The 20,366-nt window shown below is 30.8% G+C and overlaps 2 protein-coding genes across 2 annotated transcripts; both read right to left on the bottom strand.

Annotated features, from left to right (window-relative positions):
- Positions 1-6,630: 6,630 nt before the first annotated feature.
- Positions 6,631-7,278, bottom strand: LOC118048724 (uncharacterized). The gene has a single exon (XM_035058527.2). It carries the CDS (start codon positions 7,154-7,156, stop codon positions 6,755-6,757), a length of 402 nt encoding a protein of 133 aa, XP_034914418.1. The 5' UTR covers positions 7,157-7,278; the 3' UTR covers positions 6,631-6,754.
- Positions 7,279-12,380: 5,102 nt separating this feature from the next.
- On the bottom strand, positions 12,381-17,184 carry LOC118048725 (bifunctional riboflavin biosynthesis protein RIBA 1, chloroplastic). Its single transcript, XM_035058528.2, has 7 exons — positions 16,825-17,184; positions 15,835-16,213; positions 15,520-15,741; positions 14,730-15,052; positions 14,493-14,622; positions 13,225-13,521; positions 12,381-12,863 (listed from the first exon to the last, which is right to left on the bottom strand). The coding sequence occupies exons 1-7, from the start codon at positions 16,887-16,889 to the stop codon at positions 12,711-12,713; spliced, it is 1,569 nt and encodes a 522-aa protein (XP_034914419.1). The 5' UTR covers positions 16,890-17,184; the 3' UTR covers positions 12,381-12,710.
- Between the last annotated feature and the right edge of the window lie 3,182 nt (positions 17,185-20,366).

A 20,366-nucleotide genomic window follows, 5' to 3' on the forward strand; every position in this document is an offset into this window, starting at 1 on the left:
CTTATTGTGTTATTTTTTCTATCATGGTAGGTGTTAATTTTGGATTTTTTTTCCTTCTATCACTAACAACCAACTACAAATATACATTGGTTTTAAAGGAAAAAATAAATAAATAAATAAACCAATCTCCATAATTACATAAAATAACTTTTCAGGTAGTAATTTGAGACCATTTAATTTATTTCCCATCTTATTTATCTAGATTTTAATAAATTTATCAATTTTTTTAATAAATTATTAAAATACAATAGAAATGACTTGAAATAGACACATATAAAAATATAAATGATAAATTACAGTAATCATTTTGATATATCATAAACTTATTCTTAGAAATCTGAAGATATTATAGTTTGTAACAAAAATATCATTAACATTAAAAAGAATGATTTTAAAATTTAAAAAAAATATATTTTTTAAATAAAAATTGAAGTTTTTAATATTTACTTAAACATAAATGAGTTTTTATTAAACCATTAAACTTTTTTAATCAATTGAGTAATTTTATTATCCTAACATAAATTACTTTAAAGCCCAGGAAAAGGCACATGTGTGTTTTAAGTTGGTCCATTCTGACAAGAAAAAGAGACTTAGATAGTGGGACCGGTCCAAGGGAATCCGTGTCCGCTGAGTTCCAATTCTCAGTAGGCTGTTCCCTTTTTTCACGAAAATTAACTCTCTTTTTTTTTTTTTTATGGTATTTTTTATTTAAAAATATATTAAAATTAAGATTAGGAAAATAAAAAAGAAAATAGGCAATTACTCATTAACAACAACAACAATTATTTTTCAATTATGAAATGACCACATTAACTACAATCACAGAACCAATTATAAAAAAAAAAAACACTGAAAATAAGCCACCACTCTTCACGAAACAAGACAACCGACTCTCAATAACGACTCTAAATCACCAAAACGGCAGCGAAGAGACCAGCAAGCAAAGACCCACCAACAGTAACTCTATTCAAAACGGCATCGTTAGGAGATGGACCAGGAGCATTAGATGGTGGCTTGGAGACGCTGGGAGGAGGGATGCTGGATGCTGGAGGAGGAGAACTGACGGTTGTGGGAGATGGTGGAGATGCCACAGGAGGGCTAGAAGTTGGAGGAGGAGGAGGAGGAGGAGGGAGGAGTAGTAGTAGGTGGTGGTGCAGATGTTGGGGTGCTGGCTGGTGGCACTGGAGATTTTGTGGGAGAAGAAGTTGGAGAGGAGGTTGGAGATTGTGCCATGGTGGAGGTCAAGAACAATACCATTAGAACCACCAAGGCTAGAACGTTTGAGCTGGCCATTGTTGAAGAGAAAAGCTAAGAGTTGTCTCTGAGAGAATTTAGAGACAGTAAAGAGCTAAAGAAGTGTAGGAGTGGCTTGAAAGGAGGAAAGGGTGACCGGAGGTATATATAGTGCGGTGTGTGCGCGTCTCTTTGATGACTTTGCTAGCGCCCCGTTGAATTGGTCTCCAATCAAATGGTGAAGGTTTCTCTTTATTTCTTTATTTATTAGCAGTGATTTTAATGACAGAATATATATATACTGTGAAATTAATTATTTTTTAAACTAATTTTCATATATTGTGACTAAATATCTCCTAAATTGAATTGTAAATAGTCATTTATGTTTTTATTTTTAATATAAACATAGAGTTCTTCTTGTAAACCTTCTTTGGATTTCGAATTAAAAGGGTAACAATAGAAGCTATTTTTTACTAGCCTTATTTTAATTTTGAATTAAAAAGGGTAAGAATAGAAAACTTTTATTATTTTTATTATTATTATTATTAATGTGAGTGTTTGATTCAGTTTATTCATACATCGACTTAATCCTACTAGCCCTGAAATTAACGACCATGTGAATCTTCAGTGACTATAAGGTTTGTGATACTGTAATTGATGATCTCTAAAAAAAAAATTTAGAATATAACCATTTAAACTATACATTTTAGGATTATAATAAAAACTATTTTGATCTTATTGCATGGAGATGTTGAAAACAAGAGTCTCTTAGAACTAGTTATAACTCAAACCTCATCAAATTCATAATAAAAATATTTATTTCATTATTGTATATTTGAGTTTTTATTCCAAATAAATCATTTTCAATTAAAACTTCGTGAAATATATATTAAGATTTTATAATTATAAACCAAAAAATATATATTTTTTAGGATACAAGAGATTTTATTGTTATTTTTATAGTATTCTAAAAATAACTAGTATTATTTATTAGTTATTATCTCTGAAACTATTTTACAGAAAATAAATAAATAAAAGTATAAGATAAAAATTCTAAAAAGAGATATTTTTTGTTTTTTTAGTGAATTTTATATTTGATTTTATATTTGCTATTTGTACTTATCTTTTTCTTTATTTATGGTAGATTTAAAAAATAGCTAACAAAATATAATTAATTATTTCTCGACAATATAATTTTTTTTTTTTAAGATACCACCATTAATTTTGCACAAAAAATATATAGTTAAATAAATAAAGGAGGTAATGTTACATCATAATTCATAATGGGTGGCCACCTAGTAAGGGACGGTTTGGCATGCGTTAATTTGGGAAGGCGTCCAACCTAGTTCGTGGACGGCCACTAAGATACAGTTGTGAATTGATCACTAACGTACACGTGCAATGGAAGGGTGATAATAAATAATCGTAAACCGTCCATTGCAATACTAATATTTTAGTCAAGTCAATATTGTAACGGCAAAGAAATAGTAAAAGACAACTGTGGGGACCACGTACGTGGAAACCTGTTACTAGCTGGAAACCTAAGTGACACGTCTTAGGACTCTTTTGTCTTTTCGTTTTTTCTTTTCTCGTAAAAAGTCAACAAAATCAAAGACCACCAACGTACGCACATGCCCTTTTCTTTTTCCCCGTGGCAGTGATTTTGTGTTCTTGAATATTGCGTGATATGCGTGTCGTCTTTTCTTGAGTATTGTTTACGGCTTTGAGACTTGACCCGCTTGAACAAGTTTTATTTTATACTAGGCAAAGTAACCAGGTCTATTATTTGTTGGATTAAAAATTATTTTTAAATATAAAAAATATACAGGTATAATTAATGTTTTCTTAACATGAAAATTCAGTTATAAACTTAAAATATGATAATTTTTTTCATAAAATATATTAATAATTACATGTATTAATAAATGTTAGAAATATATTATTAATAATAACTAAAAACTAAATCAGGAAGCTAAAAAAATATAAATAAAACCAGGAGATGCCAAACGAGGAGCAATTTATTTTTTCTCTAAATATCCCCAGCCCAATTACTTTATTTGGCCTAAGCTTTAAATTAAATCTAAATTTAAGTTGATTTGACTCGATCAACATAGCAAATCTAATTGCAACCTAGTCAATTCTAATGAAAAACTTGATTTAACTTAAAAAAATTCAAAATAATTTTGTTTTAACCTTTTTTTTTTCTAAATATTAAGAAAAATATTTTGAATAGTTCCGGATTAATCTGATTAACTAGCTATTTAATATACAAGGAGATTTTTATATTTTTTTTTTTTAAGACAACATTAATTGAGAGAATATAAAATGTAATTTAAAAAAAGGTATATTTAGAGTGTTTGCTTGGTCAAATTAAAAATTATTTTTAAAAACTTTTTCCGTTTATAAATTACTTAAAAGAAGAGGATTTTTTTTTCTATTAATATTTTCTATATATTTATATTTTGAACATATTATTGGTAATTAAAGAAGATGGTTATGCAAATAAATAGATTATATTAAAAAATAACAAATTTGTATAATTTTTTTGCAATTATCATATAAATTACTTACACTACATCATCTCGATTACTGATATTTTGACATGGAATGCATTGCGAACATATTCGTGGATAATATAAACAAGATCAAGATTAAAGCTATATTTATTTTTATATTTTAAAAGTATTTTAGAAAAAAGTTAAAAATTTTTTATTTTTTTCTGCTTTAAATTAATATTTTTTTTGTATTTTTAGATTATTTTGATGCAATGATATCAAAATTAATTTTTAAAAATAAAAAAATATATTATTTTAATATATTTCTAAATAAAAAATATTTTAAAAAATAATAATAACCATACTTTCAATCAGTTACAAGCCCAAAAGAATAAGAGGTATTTTCTCTATTTTCTTCTTTCCTAGTGTCCCACTCTCCACGAACCATAATGTTGTATATGGTACAAATTCGAGGACTGAATTCATGATAAGGGTTACCTTGTTTAAGGGGCAAAAATAATGTGCATGGTTGATGGTGTTTTTTTTTAAAAAAAATTAATATAGAAATCTAATTCAGTTTGCGTGTACCTCAATTTATTCTATAGATCCTGAAATTAATAACCATCGACCACATTATTTTTGGTCTAAAAATAATTTATTAACTTGAACTAGGCTTCATTTTAAACAACTTGTTTTAAAAATTATGGAGATTTTAATAAACTTATTTATTACTTTAAATAATATTATAACCAGTTTAAAAATCTAAAATCAACCTGAATTTAAAAACCTTTTTAAGCTTAAATTTATTATTTCTGTCGCGCCCGACATTGCGGTGGCTTTAAAAATTAATTCTTGAAAAAACGGATTTCTGGCATCCTGTTCTTTAATGGTGAATGATCTTATTTAAGGAGTCGCCACCTAGTATTATGGTCACTAGGAATCCTAACTGGTCAACAGAGATTCTATAGTTCAGGACTGGTTACGTAAAAGGAAAGATATTATCACCTCTTAAATGTCCTACCTAAAGCATGCTGCATTGCTAGTTTTGTCTTAAATTCCTAAATGTTTATTAATTTATGCTATGAAAATTTGCTTATAATAACTCTGGCGTTAGTGAATATTTAACTACGAATATTTCCAACTCTGGCGTTGATAAATATTACGTAACTATAAAATAAATTAGATCAATATTTTTTTTATTCCCGACTCTAGCACCAGTGAATAAATAAATAATAATAAATTTATTTTTACGAGTCCACAATCTTTTATTTTTCTAGCTAAATAAAATAAAATACAACGAATAAAAATAATATAAATTTAAACCGATATTTTTATTTCAGACTCTGGCGTCAGTAAATAAACTAATAAATTTATATAATTTTATTTATGCATATATATTTTTTACTTTTTTTGAATTGGGTTGGGCCCGGCCCAAGCCAGTGACCCGGCTGGGCAACATGAAGCACGCACGCGTGCATTAGCTGATAAAGAGAAATGATTGAGAGTGTACAGTTGAATTAAAATGAAAAGCGGTGAAAGAGAAACTTACTTACCTGGCTCTGGATACACCGATCTTCTTTGTTCAAGACGAAGATGATGGTGGTCTAAGCACCAGGTCTGCTGGTTGATGGCCCCTTCCCCCTCGTTGAATTTTTGTTTTTTTACTCTGTATTTCTGCTCTGTTTTTTTAGCTCTCGAAACCCCTTCTCTGTTATTTTCAATAAGGCCAGAAACCTCCAAAAACCATCCTCTTCACGAACGTGATCGTGGCAATCCTGGCAGAAGACATGGTCATGATTTGGATCGGATGCATTGGGATTTCCCTGTTGAATCGGCTATCTCCACGCGACAATGAAGGGATGATGAACAGTGCCTCCAAACGGTGTCATTGGTATCCTGGGGAGACATGACAAATTTTCATTTTGGTCCCTAAACGTTTTAAACTCAACAATTTGAACCTTAATCAATAATAATTAATTTTCAATTGTGCACTTGGATTAAATTCAATTTGAATCCCTGACACTATTTACACAACAGTCCTGGATTTCTGTACTATTCAATTTGACTTTAATTTTCTAGCAATTTTTCTTTGAATAAGCTCCAAACTTTGGTATTTGTTCAATTAAACCCCTGATTCCTTTAATTAATTAAATTAAAGTTTAATTAGGTACTCAAACTCATCACCTTTTCAATTAAACTCTTGATTTCATTAATTAACATAATCTAAATTTTAATTAAATCAATTCCTCAATTAAGCTTTTGATTTAATTAATTAAACTAGTCAAGAGTTTAATTAAATTTTTAAACTTCAAATCATGTTGCCCTTAACTTAAATTTTAATTCATTCTTAATTTATTTTATTTTTATTTTTTTTTCATCATTTTTTTTAAATAATAAAAATAAAAAGATCAAAAATTGGATTATGACAATCTCGAATAATAAAAATGTCAAAAGAACTCTTCTCATAGAATAAACCAATACTTTTCTAGCTTGGGGTAAGTTTCATTTTAAATTGGTTGTTTTAACCCAAAAAATAAACAACTACTGAGTTGGTTCACTGACTCACTATGAGTTATTTGAAGTTTTGAACACATTGCTTCTAGAATCTCAGGGCATTGATACACAAACTCATTATATCGAAGTTGCAAATTTGAAGAACGAGAAATCAATAGCAAAAATAAAAGTGCACAGGCGTGTCCCAAATGAAAATATACCTAAAAAACAAGGATCAAATTGCAATATTGCGAAGTGGGTCATGGAATTTAATTAATAGTTTCATTTAAGTATCATAATTATTTATCATCTCGTTCAATTCCATTAGAGAATATTCTTGATTTAGTTAATTTCAGGAGAAACAATTGCTTTTGAAGGTAAATAAATAAACTAGCAACCACACCAAAGATGATAAAAATCTCTTTAATTGAATAAATAATATAATAAGTACAAATAAATAAAGCAATGTAATCAGGATAAAATATATTAGATTAAAATTGATAGCGCAAATATAAGCCTAAATTCTCTCCACTTTAAAGCACCAAAACGGCAGCGAAAACACCGACAGCGACAGATCCACCGAAAGCAAATCTGTTCAAAACGGCACCGCTGTTGGGGCCGGGAGCTGCAGCTGGAGTGTCAGAGATAGTAGAAGTTGGGACACCAGTTGGGGAAGATGAAGGAGCGGTCTCTGTAGGAGGAGAAGGAGGAGAGGTGGTGGTGACGGGGGATGGTGCATCTGCACTGGGTGGTGGAGTTGTCAAAGGTGAAGGTGCAGATGCCGGTGGCTTCACGGTGCTTGGTGCTGGGGCAGAGGCTTTTCGTGGTGATTTGGAGGGTGAGGTTGCAGGGGAGGATGCTGGAGATTGTGCAATTGTGGAGCTCACTAGGAATGTGATTAGCATCAAGAAAACAATGCTCTTGTTTCCAGCCATTTCTTGAAGAGTTATGAGAGAGAAGCAAGGAAGATAATGGCTGTGATAAGCTGAGAGAGAGAGAGAGAGAGAGAGAGAGAGAGAGAGAGAGAGAGAGAGATTTGCTTGTATGGTGAAGTGCGAGAAGAAGCAGAGGATGGAGAGGGTATATATAGGGGTTTGGAGAGAGAGAGAGAGAGAGGTTCACTTCTGGTTAATTTAAGAGCCGTTGGATTATTGTTTTTTTCTTACAAGGGTTTTTTTTATTTTTTTGACACGAATTTCGAGGGAGATTAACGGTAATTTTTTTTTAAATTGGAATGTATTATTATGAATAAAATTGTAATTATAGTTTAATTTCTTCTTTTTTTTTTTTTTTTTAATTTCTTTAAGTGATGTAATGATAGTAATATGTTTTGTATTAATTTAATATCAATACTAATTATTTTTTTTTTTTTAATAAAAAACCCAGCTTTGAAATCAAAATTTTATTATAGGGTACTAATAATTCCTCAATATTGTAGAAATATTTTCATTTTCAAAAATAAAAAGAAGAAATGATGTAGGTCTTACCATGTGTATAAGTAAATGAAGGCTATATTGCTATAATTAGATTTTGTTTTTTGAATATGATTATTAAAATTCTAATACAATATTATTATCATTAAATTCATAATTCATAAACTATATTTTAAGATAATATTTGATTATTATTATCTATTTAAAAGTGTAAAAGTTACTAAAAATCTATCAAACATTAGTAAACTGCAATATAAGAAATCTTAATATCGTAAAAAGAAGAGAGGCATATAATAAGTAAATTTAAATAATATCCTAATATTTATCAATTATGAATTAAATAAAATTGTTAATAATCTGTATTTTCAGCGTCAGCTTGAAGATTAGGAAAAAACACGGTTTTAGGTCCTTTTGGGTTGGTGGCCAAGCAAGCAATCGGACGGTTTTAATACAGCTGTCAAATGAATCAGGAGCGTACACGCACGTAGGAGTTTTCAAAGTCGGAGAAATTTGGACAGTAAAGGTAATTAGAGAACTTTTGCCATGTGCTAACGGTCGGAAAAAGGAAAGCGTGTTCGCGTAGGGTGCCGCGTGGACATTATTTGGAAATAAATTTATTAAGTAAGATTTATTAAAGGACAGCGCATCTATTTCTCGGTTAGTTTTTTTTTTTATTTAAAAATTACTCTAAGTATCTCATAATTTGATTATTTTTTTTTATTTAAAAATCGATTTTTTAAATATTATATTTTACATTTTAAATCAAAATAAATTTTAAAAATTAATGAAATTACAATAACATTATTGTATATATTAAAATATTACAAATAATTATTATCACACAACTTATTCTTTCTCTTCGTGCTAATTTTATCTAAACTCACGTCCTGTTATAATAGGTGTTCTCTGGCCTAGAAGCAAGGTCCTAATTAAAGTAACAAGGTCAATTTTATCTTTTAAAAAGGCTCCACTCGCCATTGATTTAGGTTATTGTGTGTGGTGGGGGATGTTTGGTTTGGTTGCGTTTTTAAGGTATAATTTTTTTAAAGCATAAAAGACACCTTATAAAAGTAAAATATATATATATATATATTTTATGTGAATTTCATAAAAAAACAAATCACTCACAACTCTAAGCCATACATTCCCTTAGCTTTAAATCATTTAAATGCTAAATGGAGGGTTTAATATATATTTGATTTGGAGGTGTGATTTTTTAAGGTACAATCTTTTTTAAAGCACAAACAACACCTCACAAAAAAAAAAAAAAAAAAAAAAAAAATATATATATATGCTAGTGGAAGAATAAATAACATATTTAGCATTATAACCCAAGCAATTTTAAAGTATGGCCGTGTCATGTGGCACCACCCCCCACCTCGATGAAACTTTTTCTCATTACAAGTTTTTTCCTTTAATAAACTGTGATGGACCATTCTAAAGACACCATTAAAAGAAACAAAGACCCAAAATTATATCAAAATAATTTGAGGAGAATGGGTCTGATTGGAAGTGTGGTTGTGATTGCTTTTTAAAATACTTTCCATTCAGAAATATATTAAAATAATATATTTTTTTTAAAAAAATTATTTTTAATATCAGTGAATCAAATAATAATATAAAAATAAAATTTTAAGATGTAAAAATAAACAAGGTTTTAAATTGCGATGGACCATTATATTATTAAAAGACAAAAGTACCCAAAATTATATGGTAATGTGGGAAGGAAGACAGCTGTAGAACCTCGTAGAGTGATTAATGGTGGAGTTGGATTTGGTACCAAAAACAGGAGAGAAGGACTGCCTTTTTTTTACCTTTTCTTTTCTTTGTTTCCTCTTGCTTTCTCTCTTTCACTTTTGTTTTTTTCATTTTTTTTGGTAGAATTTTTTTTAGACCTTAGGGACACTTTAATAATTATTTCAAATATAATAACAACTTTATAAATAAATATATATATTTTTGATTTTTCTGGTGCTAACTCTCGAGGATATATAATGTTACTCGCCTTCAAAATTTAAATTGCAAAAATTAATATTTAGAAACTTAATTCTAAAATAAAAATTAAAAAATCAAATTATAAGATGCTCCTCATAATTTATCTTTTTTTTTGGTACACATGATTTGGCTAATTCACTTGCTATAAATAGACTTTGAACTAAAGATTCTCAAGAAAATAGTGGAAACTAATACCATTTAAATTACAGTTCATTATCAGTAGAAATATAAGTATAGAAACCATACAAAATTTTTATATAAATACACTATGACTATTTGTCTTCTTAACCTCACAACTAAATTACATTAACATTAACTTAAAAAAACTAAAAGAGAATGGTTTTTATTTTATCTCTTTTTATATAGTACTATTTATTGAAATAATGTTTTTTTTTCTTATTTATATTTTTTTTTCAATCTCAATTTCATCTTTCAACTTTATATTTATTAAGGGTTGAGTTTTATAACCATTTCAATTTACTTTTTATGAGTTCATCACAAACTTATGATCCGGACAACAAATTTAACAAGTTTAACTAAGTTGATTCAAGTTTTTTTTTTTTTAATTTATTTTTTTTTAATTTTATTATTCAATATTGAATTAATTGAGAATTATGTTTCATGATTTGTTTCGGTATACTTTCTATATGGTTATCCTCATCTCATGACTCAGGTAACGGGTTTGGTAAGTTAACCTTGGTTGACTCAGGTTGTTTTTTTATGTTTTTTTTTAATTAATTTTTTTTTAACTTTTTTTAAAATTGGGTTAATTAAGGACTAACCTTCATAATGTTTTTTCATTTTACTTTCTATTGGGTTATATTAATCTCATGATTCAGGTTGCGATTTGACATATTAACCCGGATTGATTCAAATTATTTTTTAGGTTTTTTTTTTAATTAATTTTTTTAGTTTTATTTTTTAACATTAAATTTATTGAAAATTGAGTTTTATAATTTTTTTTTTGTTTTCTTTGAGGTTATTATGATTTTATGACTCGGTATATAGATTGATAGGTTAACTTTGATTGACCTAAATTAATTAATATGTTGTCGTTTAAATATTTATTAAAAAAATCTCATATTAAAATAGTTATTTTGACTAAAACTATTTTTTTACTAGCTATCTAGATTGTCTTTGAACTCTCCAAAATGATCGAGTCACACTAAATCAATTCTCATATTGTTAAATTTTTTTAATTAGAAAAACATTAACAACACCTATATATTTTTCTTACATTAATTTTTTTTTTACCCAACCTATAGTATAACGACAAACCAATTATCTAGTACTATAGTATAGTAAAGTAGAAAGCAATCTCTTATATATATATATATATATAAATCTAAAATTAAATGAATGACTGCATTATAAAATAGTAAAAAACTAAGGGACTATGAAAGGAAAAACTTGGCTACAAACAGTAATGTGAAAGAGGTTATAATTGATGGATAGAAAAACCTTAATCTTTTAGTTTATTTCTACTTTAAAGGAATAGGTTGCAGATTAGATTTTTTTTTAATATAACAAAAAATATCCAGGTTATAGAGAACTATTCGGTATTTTTATTAAGCTAACCTAACATATCAGCTTTGAAATTTTCTAATTCGACTATCTGTCTAACCTGCATGTAAAATCAAATAGTATAAGAGTTATCCTGACTTAACCCATTCAACCTGACTGATCCAAAAACATTTTGATTAATTGGTAAAAAATATTTGAGAATGAAATTAATAATAATAATAATAAAAGTAACATAAAAAACCTCTCAACTCAATTTCTCACTTAACTCAAGTTTAAAATTAAATATGTAAAAAATTGTTCTAATATAACTTTGTAGACTTGATTGATTTAAAGATAATTCAAACAATTAGTAAAAAAATTATGAGGATAAAATTAAAAAAAAAAAAAATGGAAAGAGAAAGAAAAAAATAGGGTGTTGAATTGAAAAAAAAAAAAAAAGAAAAAGAAAAAGAAAAAAAAATGAGCTTCATTGATTATATGATCGGTTCCACGATCTATAATGATACCCAAGTTTTTTTAAAATAGAAGTAGTATAATAATATAAAACTAGTTAAAAAATATTTTAAAATCTTGGGTGTTCAAAAAGCTATTTAATTGATAAAATTGATAAAATAAAAAAAATTAATTAAAAACATCAAATCAAAAAAAATTAATTAAATTGATTTTTAAAATTATTAAATTTACTAGTTTGGTTTGGTTTTGTTTTAAAAATTAATATAATTTAATGATTGCACTTGTTCTTTGTACTCTTTACTCTTTTTTTTTTTTTTTTTTTGAACCTTTGTAAATCAAATCCCTCAAGTTTAGGATTGGGATTTCAGTTTATAATAAAAACTAGCCTTGATTGAAATGAACCAATTTAGTTTGAATTGGTTTTAGTTCCAGTCTGGTTTATATTTTTTAAAATTAATATATCTTGATTTGGTTAGTTGTTTAAAGCCAAATCAAACCGGACATGAAGAACCCTATCCATAATCAAGAAAACGCTGCACAATACGTTGCCATGAGTTCTATTTTTCTTTTCTTGGGTTCATGAATAACTTTTTTTAACAGTTTAGTGACACACTCAACCAAAAAACTTTTTCATGGGAGAATTGCTGTTGTGGGTAACATCTCTTTAGGTTTAAACTGAGCTGCATAATAAATGATTGTTTTGCAGGAATTAGATGAGTTTGCCTCGCATGTTTTCATGTGAACAAGAAGGATCGCTTCAACTTCCTTACAATGATCAAGTTACAAATGCATTAAATGAGATTTATTTTGTTCTGTCTACTTTACACATTAAACAAAGAATGAATGGCTGTTCATTACACTCGCTAAGACATTGAATTTCTCTCTCGCAAAGCAATGTAATCATAGTTTTTGATTTTGAGTTGAGTACAACGAAAGAATCCATGCTCTTTTCATAATCCAATTCATGATTTTGCCGTTCTGTCATGTTAAAGAACCCAACTGGAACCTCATAATTGACTCCTGGCTGTCTGAAGCAACACCAGGTGGAATGTCGACGCTGGATTTACCATTTCCATTGCCATTATCACTGCCACTGCTGTCTCTTGCTGTTCTTTGTGATGGGAGTTAATAGCGGAACTCTTCCTGCAACTGCCAATCCATAACCCTTGAGCCCGATGTACTTTGCAGGGTTGTTTGTCATCAACTTCATTGTTCGGACACCCAGATCTCGTAACATCTGCAAGGAAATTCCATTGATGTCATGCTATTCTGACCTTACGAAAAACAAAAGAGGAAAACAGCAACCCTAGATGGTATCGAGGTGGTTTGCCAGATCCCCTGCATTTTTGTTGATCCACACTCATTTCCATCATGTGGAGATTAGTGTCTTGAGATGGTTAAAGGGTAGGGGCCAATGGGTTGAACCAAGTGGTTCATATTTACATGATGAAACTAGGATTGAAACCTCTGGATGCAGAGGAGTAAGATTAGGAGAAAACACAGCTGCCTTTATCACCTCAGTTTGATCATGGGATACGGTTCATGAAAGCCTGGAGTTACAAATGGAATGCTTTCATTTTGTGTGGTTTAGGGCATACCTGGGCGCCAATGCCATATTCTCGTGAATCAACAGGCAGCCCTAGCTCGTCATTTGCCTCCACGGTATCACGTCCATCCTCTTGGAGGTTGTATGCACGGAGTTTATGACCCAAACCAATGCCTCGCCCTTCATGCCCCCGGAGATAGACCAAAACACCTCTGCCAGCAGCTTCGATCTGCTGCATTGCAAGAGCCAGCTGATTCCCACATTCACATCTAGCAGATCCAAATATATCTCCTGTGAGGCATTCTGAATGCACCCTCACAAGAACATCCTCCCCATCTCCAATGTCACCCTGTGTAGACCATAAAAATAGCTTGTGTTAGAGAATAATATAAATCATATCCTGAACTTTACTTAAAAATTTAAGCTATTGGGTTGAGATGGTTCTTTAACATGGTATCAGAGCCTTGATGACTAAACGGTCATGAGCTCGAATCTCACTATTTTTATTTATTTGATAAAAATTAAGCACATGGTAATGTGGGCCTGTGCAAGTTTCAACCTCAAAGGGCTTTCACTTGAGGGGGTGTGTTAGAGAATAATATAAATTATATCCTGAAATTTTACTTAAAAGCTTAGGTTTTTAGGTTGAGATGATTCTTTGACAGTTTGAAAGTATGAAATACTTAAAAGGAGTTCTTTTTGTGTAAGGTTTGAAAATTGGTGTTTGAACTTAGAAACTCTATCTAGCTGGAAAAGTAAAATAACAATTGCTTTCATTTTTGCCTCTGCACAACCAAATATCTGACTTCTCGCGTTTCAAAAACCAGAAAATTGAAAACATTCGACTCCCCATTCTCTGCATTATTGACTGTAAGCGAAATCATATGTTGACTGAAGGATTGCATGAGCGTGTTTGTGTGTGTAGGTATTCCTGCTCTAACAACCAAACTACATTAAGCTATGAATTAGCTAGCTTCCAGTGAAACCTGCTCAGCATGGAGACCTCCTCCATGGTTTAAAGTTCATTCTTCCATTTCCATTTCTTTCAAGATGTGGTCTCAAACTCGTTTAGAAAAGGTTCTTTCCAGAGAATCTATTCTACATCATAATAATTCTAACAATTGGATATCATGGGGTTCAGATACCTTCCCCCGATCCTATTTCTATAAGACATTTAAAAGTTTGAAGGGAAATGTAGCCACAACAGCACAAAAACCTTGCAAGAAGTTAGTCTTCTGCTGTAAGAAAATGACCACAATTAGTTTCCCAACTCGGGTTACATTTGTGAGTTTGGATCTCTAAATTATGATAATTGCTCACCTTCACCATTGCAACATGCTCAATGCCATCCAAGATTGACTTGTAACAATGAGCTGTGAATGGTCCCCACATTGTAGGTATCCGAGCAGCAGAAGCATACTCTACCAACTTATCTGTCTTCCTTCTATACCTGTCAATTATAGTATTTCAGTTAACTGACATTACCACAGAATCACTTGTGTGATGATGATGATACCATAAAGCTCTTACAGAAGAAGGAAGATGGAAACACTTTACCTGATTAAATCAGCTATAGATATAATTTTCAAGTTCTCCCTCTCTGCAAATTGAAGAAGCTTCGGTAATCTAGCCATGGAGCCATCATCGTCTACAACCTCACACAGAACTGCAACAGGATCCAATCCAGCTAGAACGGCAAGATCAACCGAAGCTTCTGTGTGTCCAGCTCGTTTCAGAACACCACCCTCCCTATACCTCAATGGAAAAATGTGGCCTGGGCGGTTGAAATCGTCAGGTTTTGAATCTTTGGATGCAAGAGCTAACACTGTTGTTGCCCTATCATTAGCCGAAACCCCAGTTGTTGTACCATGTTTAGCATCCTAATAAAACGTCGTTTGCGGGCAAAAGAAAAATTGAGAACCATGACGGTGAAGTGTACAAGAAGATGAATTAGTAATAATATCTTTGTGTAGCTAAACATGTCTGGAAATGACTGCTAATGACTTTAAGAACCTCTGTCATGACAGAGAAGAAACCATTGAATGTAAAGCTTTGCAGAAAGTAGAGCAATGAACTATTTTATTATTGTGGTAACAGAAACATCACATCAAAATTCTAACATTCTTTTGCATATAATCATTTTATATACTTTTCAAATATATCATTCTACAAAGAAAGTGTTTTCCAAGGCTAAAACGATTAAATACAGGGCGTTCATATACTTCTAGTGAAATGAAGAAATTTATTATATTTCTGGTGAACTGCAATCCTCACAATTCACAAACGATGTTGACAAGAGAGACTCAATATTCTAGATATGAAATCTCAAAGCCAGAAAAGTACATACCACAGTGACAGTGAAAGCTGTACGAAGTTTTTCATCATTTTCATTGTGCCTAACCATCAAAGGAAGCTGTAACCTGTCCAGATCTTCACCTTTCATGCTCACACAAACGATTCCAGTGCCATGCTTTACAATAAACGCCATAGCTTCAGGTGTTGCCAGCTCTGCTGCCATAACGAGATCCCCTTCATTTTCTCTGTCTTCATCATCTACAACCACTACAACCTGCAATGAAAACCGGTAATGAAAAATCTTTATGAAGCAACGAGGCATGAAAATGCTACTATAAACTACCAACAAAATCCAGGAAAAAACTACCTTTCCTTGGCGAATATCTTCAATGGCGTCAGGGATGGAAGAAAACCCTTCTGAGGGGCGATCCAATTGACGGTCATCATTACCATTGAAAGCATTATCCACTGATAGGGGTCCAAATGCTACTGCCTCAGGCTGTAAGTCACCCCCAACAGAGCCATTATCTAGAAGAGCACTCTTTGCAACAACACCATTGCCATTGGAATAGGACAGAAGCTCATCACCAGATATCAGCGAGGCTCGAGTTTTGCTAACACCCTTAATACCAAAAGATGATTTACTACCATCCAGCCGGATCAATGCCAAATTCAATGCATTCCCATTTGCAGAAAATGAATTCACACCATGTAATCCATTAAACAATCTGAAGTTCCTGCATGCCCTACACATAGATATCGCTCAATAACTACTTTAAATACCAAGAAACAATAGACAGAGCATGGCCATTATGCTGAGAATTTCATATAATCACAAATTTCAAAACCCAAAACAATAAACTAATCAAGCTGCAACATGCATATACTACACTGGATTGCTAAGAAGTGCAACAAAAAAATCAGAACTTTGAATCATGATAGAGTATTATTCATGTCAACTATCCTATACAGTCACCGGAATGACCAATAAAGAATTTCGATTCTTTTCAAGTAATCTCAGACATTAGCAGTCAACACAATCATTCCTATCCTTTCTTTAGCTCCTCTTCTAAAATCAAACACGACGAAAAGCTCTTGATCTAAGCACACCATAAGGAAAAACAGAAAAAACCAAGTTCTTAAACACAAATATAAAATCAAACACAAGGTTCAACTGATCCAAACACCGGTGCTCTCTAGATTGCACAACCAAAATGGAAAACCATTCACCCTTCAAAACAAATGTAAATAAAAAAAGAGAAGACAAAACCAAAAGTAGAAAACTTTAACACGTTAAGCCATTAAGAGAGCCGTCAAAACACGAAAATAAGCATAAAAAACTAATAAAAAAACTTACTGGGAACCAGAGCGAGCTGCTCTTGTGATTGTTGAAGGGCAAGAAGAAACATTGAAAGAAGCCATTTCTAGAAAGAAGAAAAACTCAAGATTTTATACTCATGAAGCCATTTCTCTCTTTTCCTTGTATTTATAATGAAGAGAGGATCAAGGAAGCGGCAAAATTGAAGAATGAAGAGAAGGTCTTCAAGAAGGAAGCAACGGCGAATAAGGCTGTTACCCGCAGGTGACGTAGTTTGACATGTCACCAACCAAGGGTGTTGTGTTCTGTCAAAAATTTATAATATTTGTAACAGTTATTTTAATATATTTTTATGAATCAAAGATTTATTTTCTAGCCACCATTACAACTATTATAGTCATAGATCAAAGAGCTAGTTTAAAAGAACTGAAAAAAAGAGAGAAGAAGATTGAAAAATAGAAAAATGTTTTTTACGATAAATAGTAATTTTGTTCTGCTAACAAGACACCACTCAAAGAATTAAGGGCTTTACAGATAAGAACAAGATCTTCAAATTATTGACTAAAATATGTCAAAGCTCACAAAATATTTTCTTTATTATGAATTTTGTGCATGAATCTAAATAAAAAATAATTGAATTCTAATTGGAAAAGAAATCCAATCAGAACTTTCTACGTTGATACACGAATAAAGAATTTTCCACTTTGAAAAATCCCACAAACGCAACCATTTTCTCTCTTTTCTTTTTCTTATTTAGACGGAGGTAAAAGGAAGCATAGCACCAATGTATAAAACCAAGTCCGTGCCATGTGGTGGTGGTAGAACGGTTCTCTCCTCTCTTTTCCATATTTAGATGGAGGGAAGAGGAAGGATCACAGCACTAGTGTGCATGCAACGTGGTGGTGGCGAGGCAGATAGTAGAACGGTTGTATACAAAGCGTCTCGACCTGGGTTGAGGAGTCACAACTGGCAAGCTCCTTCTGGTATTAGCAAGAACAAGACATGAAAATGTGGCCATGCAATGCGATCATATGGTCACCGCAAGCAATGGTGTCACTCAAGGGGAGGGTCACCACAGCTAGCCATGCCATTGTTTTATAGAAGATAAAAAAGGTCGCCCGTCTTTTTCATACTTGGATAAACTTTGAGGTTGGAGTTCTAAGAAATGCAAGCAGCTGTGACCTAGCAATGTCCTCAGTAGGTGACCCAATAACCAGATGACAGCAAGAACGTGGTGATCTTGCACAAGCCAAAAGAGCCACGAAAGGGCATGAAGATTGAAACTTGGACTGGACTTTTGATTCTGATCTGTGTCTCTATTCGTTGAATGAAATGTGGCCATTAAAAATAAGACCACAGCAAGATGGTCATTGGCTAAGCCATACCTCTTCAAGGGATCGAGTTGTGAGTTGCTGTAATATTTTTATAGTCTGTTAGTGTTTGATGGTATTATTTTAATGCAAGGTACAAGGTATATTTTAATAAAAAATACATTAGATTTTTTTCATTTTTAATACCAGCACCTTAAAATCATTCAAAAACAACAATCTGATAATTTTTTATACAAAAAAACATTGTAATTTATTTATTTATTTGGAACTCTTCTTATTCAAATCGAGTTCCAGATTGACTGTGAAAAGTCTTACTTGTTGGTTTGAGATCAGGAGGGCTGGTGAATTGGTGGACTTTTTGCCATGGATTATTATGTTATTGTATGGTTTTTTCTTTGTTGTTATCGCTATATTTTGTCAGGTGTTGTTCTGAAGGTTTCAATAGAAAAATCTAACCCTATGACAGGGAAATCTGCGGGTTTAGACTTTAGATTTGCATTGCAGAAAGCACCTGGAAATCATTGAAAAGTTGTGGGTTTATACTTTGATGCAATTTTTGTGGATTTCAATATAAAAATTAGCTGGCATGCGCGTTCAAGTGAAAGGCGTTGACGATGTTCAGGCGGTTCTTGCAGCATCTCTTGTCGGACAAATGGTGACTTCAACGACAGTGTTCATATCCTCGTGTCGCAATTTCTTGATGGCGTGGTGTGTGCTGAGCAGTTATCCTCGATGAACTTTTTACCTTCTCCTCCTCATTATTTTTCTCTTTTTTTAATTGGGAATTGTACTAGCCTGCAAAAATTAAAAGTAGTACAATTTTTTTTTTTTAATATAAAATCTGGTTTTTTTTTATTTATTGTTATGTATTTGTTTTGAATTTTTTTTATTTAATTTTATTTGTCAACATTTAGATTCATTTAATTTTTATATCAAATTTAGTTATTATTTTGATTGTTGTTTGTTTTTTTATTTTTTTAATTGGATTTTTTTTTCAATTTCATCCATTGATAATTTGTTTATGGAGGATTTGGCTTCATGTTTTTTTTAGGTTTACTTTGTATAGGGTTGGTTCCGACTTCATGACATGAGTCATGGGTTTTGAAGATTAACCTGCGTTGACTTCAATCTTTTTTAGGTTTTTTTTTTAAAATTTCATCCTTCAATATTGGATTAGTTAGGGATTAAGCTTCATGATTTTTTTCATTTCTTTTCTATGAAATTATCTTGATATTATGTCTTGGGTCTTAACGAATTAACTTAGGTTGACTCATGTCTTTATTTTTGTTGTTTTTTAAGATTGGATTTTTTTTTACAGTTTTGCCCTTCAATATTGTGCTTTTTGATATTTGAGCTTCATTGTTTTATTTAATTTTCATTTACATGTATTAGGTTGGTTGACCTAGGTGAACTTATGTCGTTTTTTTTTTAATTTGATTTTTCTTTCAGTTTTATTTTTCCTCAGTTGATTTGTTGGAAATTAAGCTTTGAATATATTATTTTGGTAATAAGCTTTGAATTTATTTTTTTCATTTTGTTTTATATGGATTATCACATTCTCATTTAATTTTTGCTTCGTTATCCAATATTAAGAGAATATCTTTTTATAATATTGACAATTGTTTATTTTTTAAGTTGATATATATATATAGTTCTATTTATTTTCTATTGTTGCCTAGTTTTGTAATCATATTATTAAATTAATTATGTTTACTAAATTAAGTCGAGTCAATGACTTGGTTGTTGGATTTTTCCAACTTCTTTAAAACTTTATTATCTCTTAAAACTTTTCTTAATGATAAGAAATTATAGTCCAATTTCCAACTTGCAGCATAGTACAAGCCACCTATATAGGGCAAGCACTGAGATTAATGCTAAAATTGATAGTAAACCCAAAATAGAAGAAAAAGGTAAAAAAAAGAGAAGGTTGTATTAAAAATATTTTATGCATTTATACATATCTAGATTTGGATGCCGCATCTGGCTAAGTTATTTGACCTATGCTCTAATGATCTAATTATTTTTTAGGTGATGTAAATGACAAAAAAACACCTACGTAAGACTTTTTTCATTAAAAAAAACTCATTTATATAAAGATAGATTTTTTTTTCATTGTCTAAATCAATATCAATCGAAACTTTATTTACCATCAAAATTCAACGACTCTCTCTCTTTTCTCTTAAATCAAGAACTGAGAAATAAAAAAAATAAAATTTGAGATCAAAATTGAAATTTAAAAAACCAAATGGA

Source organism: Populus alba, chromosome 17 (assembly GCF_005239225.2).
Source record: "Populus alba chromosome 17, ASM523922v2, whole genome shotgun sequence".
NCBI classification, from domain to species: domain Eukaryota; kingdom Viridiplantae; phylum Streptophyta; class Magnoliopsida; order Malpighiales; family Salicaceae; genus Populus; species Populus alba.

What these genes read in the sequence shown, in the direction of transcription:
- LOC118048725 (XM_035058528.2), bottom strand. Translation starts at nt 16,889, where the DNA reads ATGGCTTCTTTCAATGTTTCTTCTTGCCCTTCAACAATCACAAGAGCA. An exon ending in CAGCTTTCACTGTCACTGTG is followed by an intron (nt 15,053 to 15,519) that starts GTATGTACTTTT and finishes ACGTTTTATTAG; the next exon opens with GATGCTAAACATGGTACAAC. An exon ending in AGCATGTTGCAATGGTGAAG is followed by an intron (nt 13,522 to 14,492) that starts GTGAGCAATTAT and finishes TGGTCTACACAG; the next exon opens with GGTGACATTGGAGATGGGGA.
- LOC118048724 (XM_035058527.2), bottom strand. Translation starts at nt 7,156, where the DNA reads ATGGCTGGAAACAAGAGCATTGTTTTCTTGATGCTAATCACATTCCTA.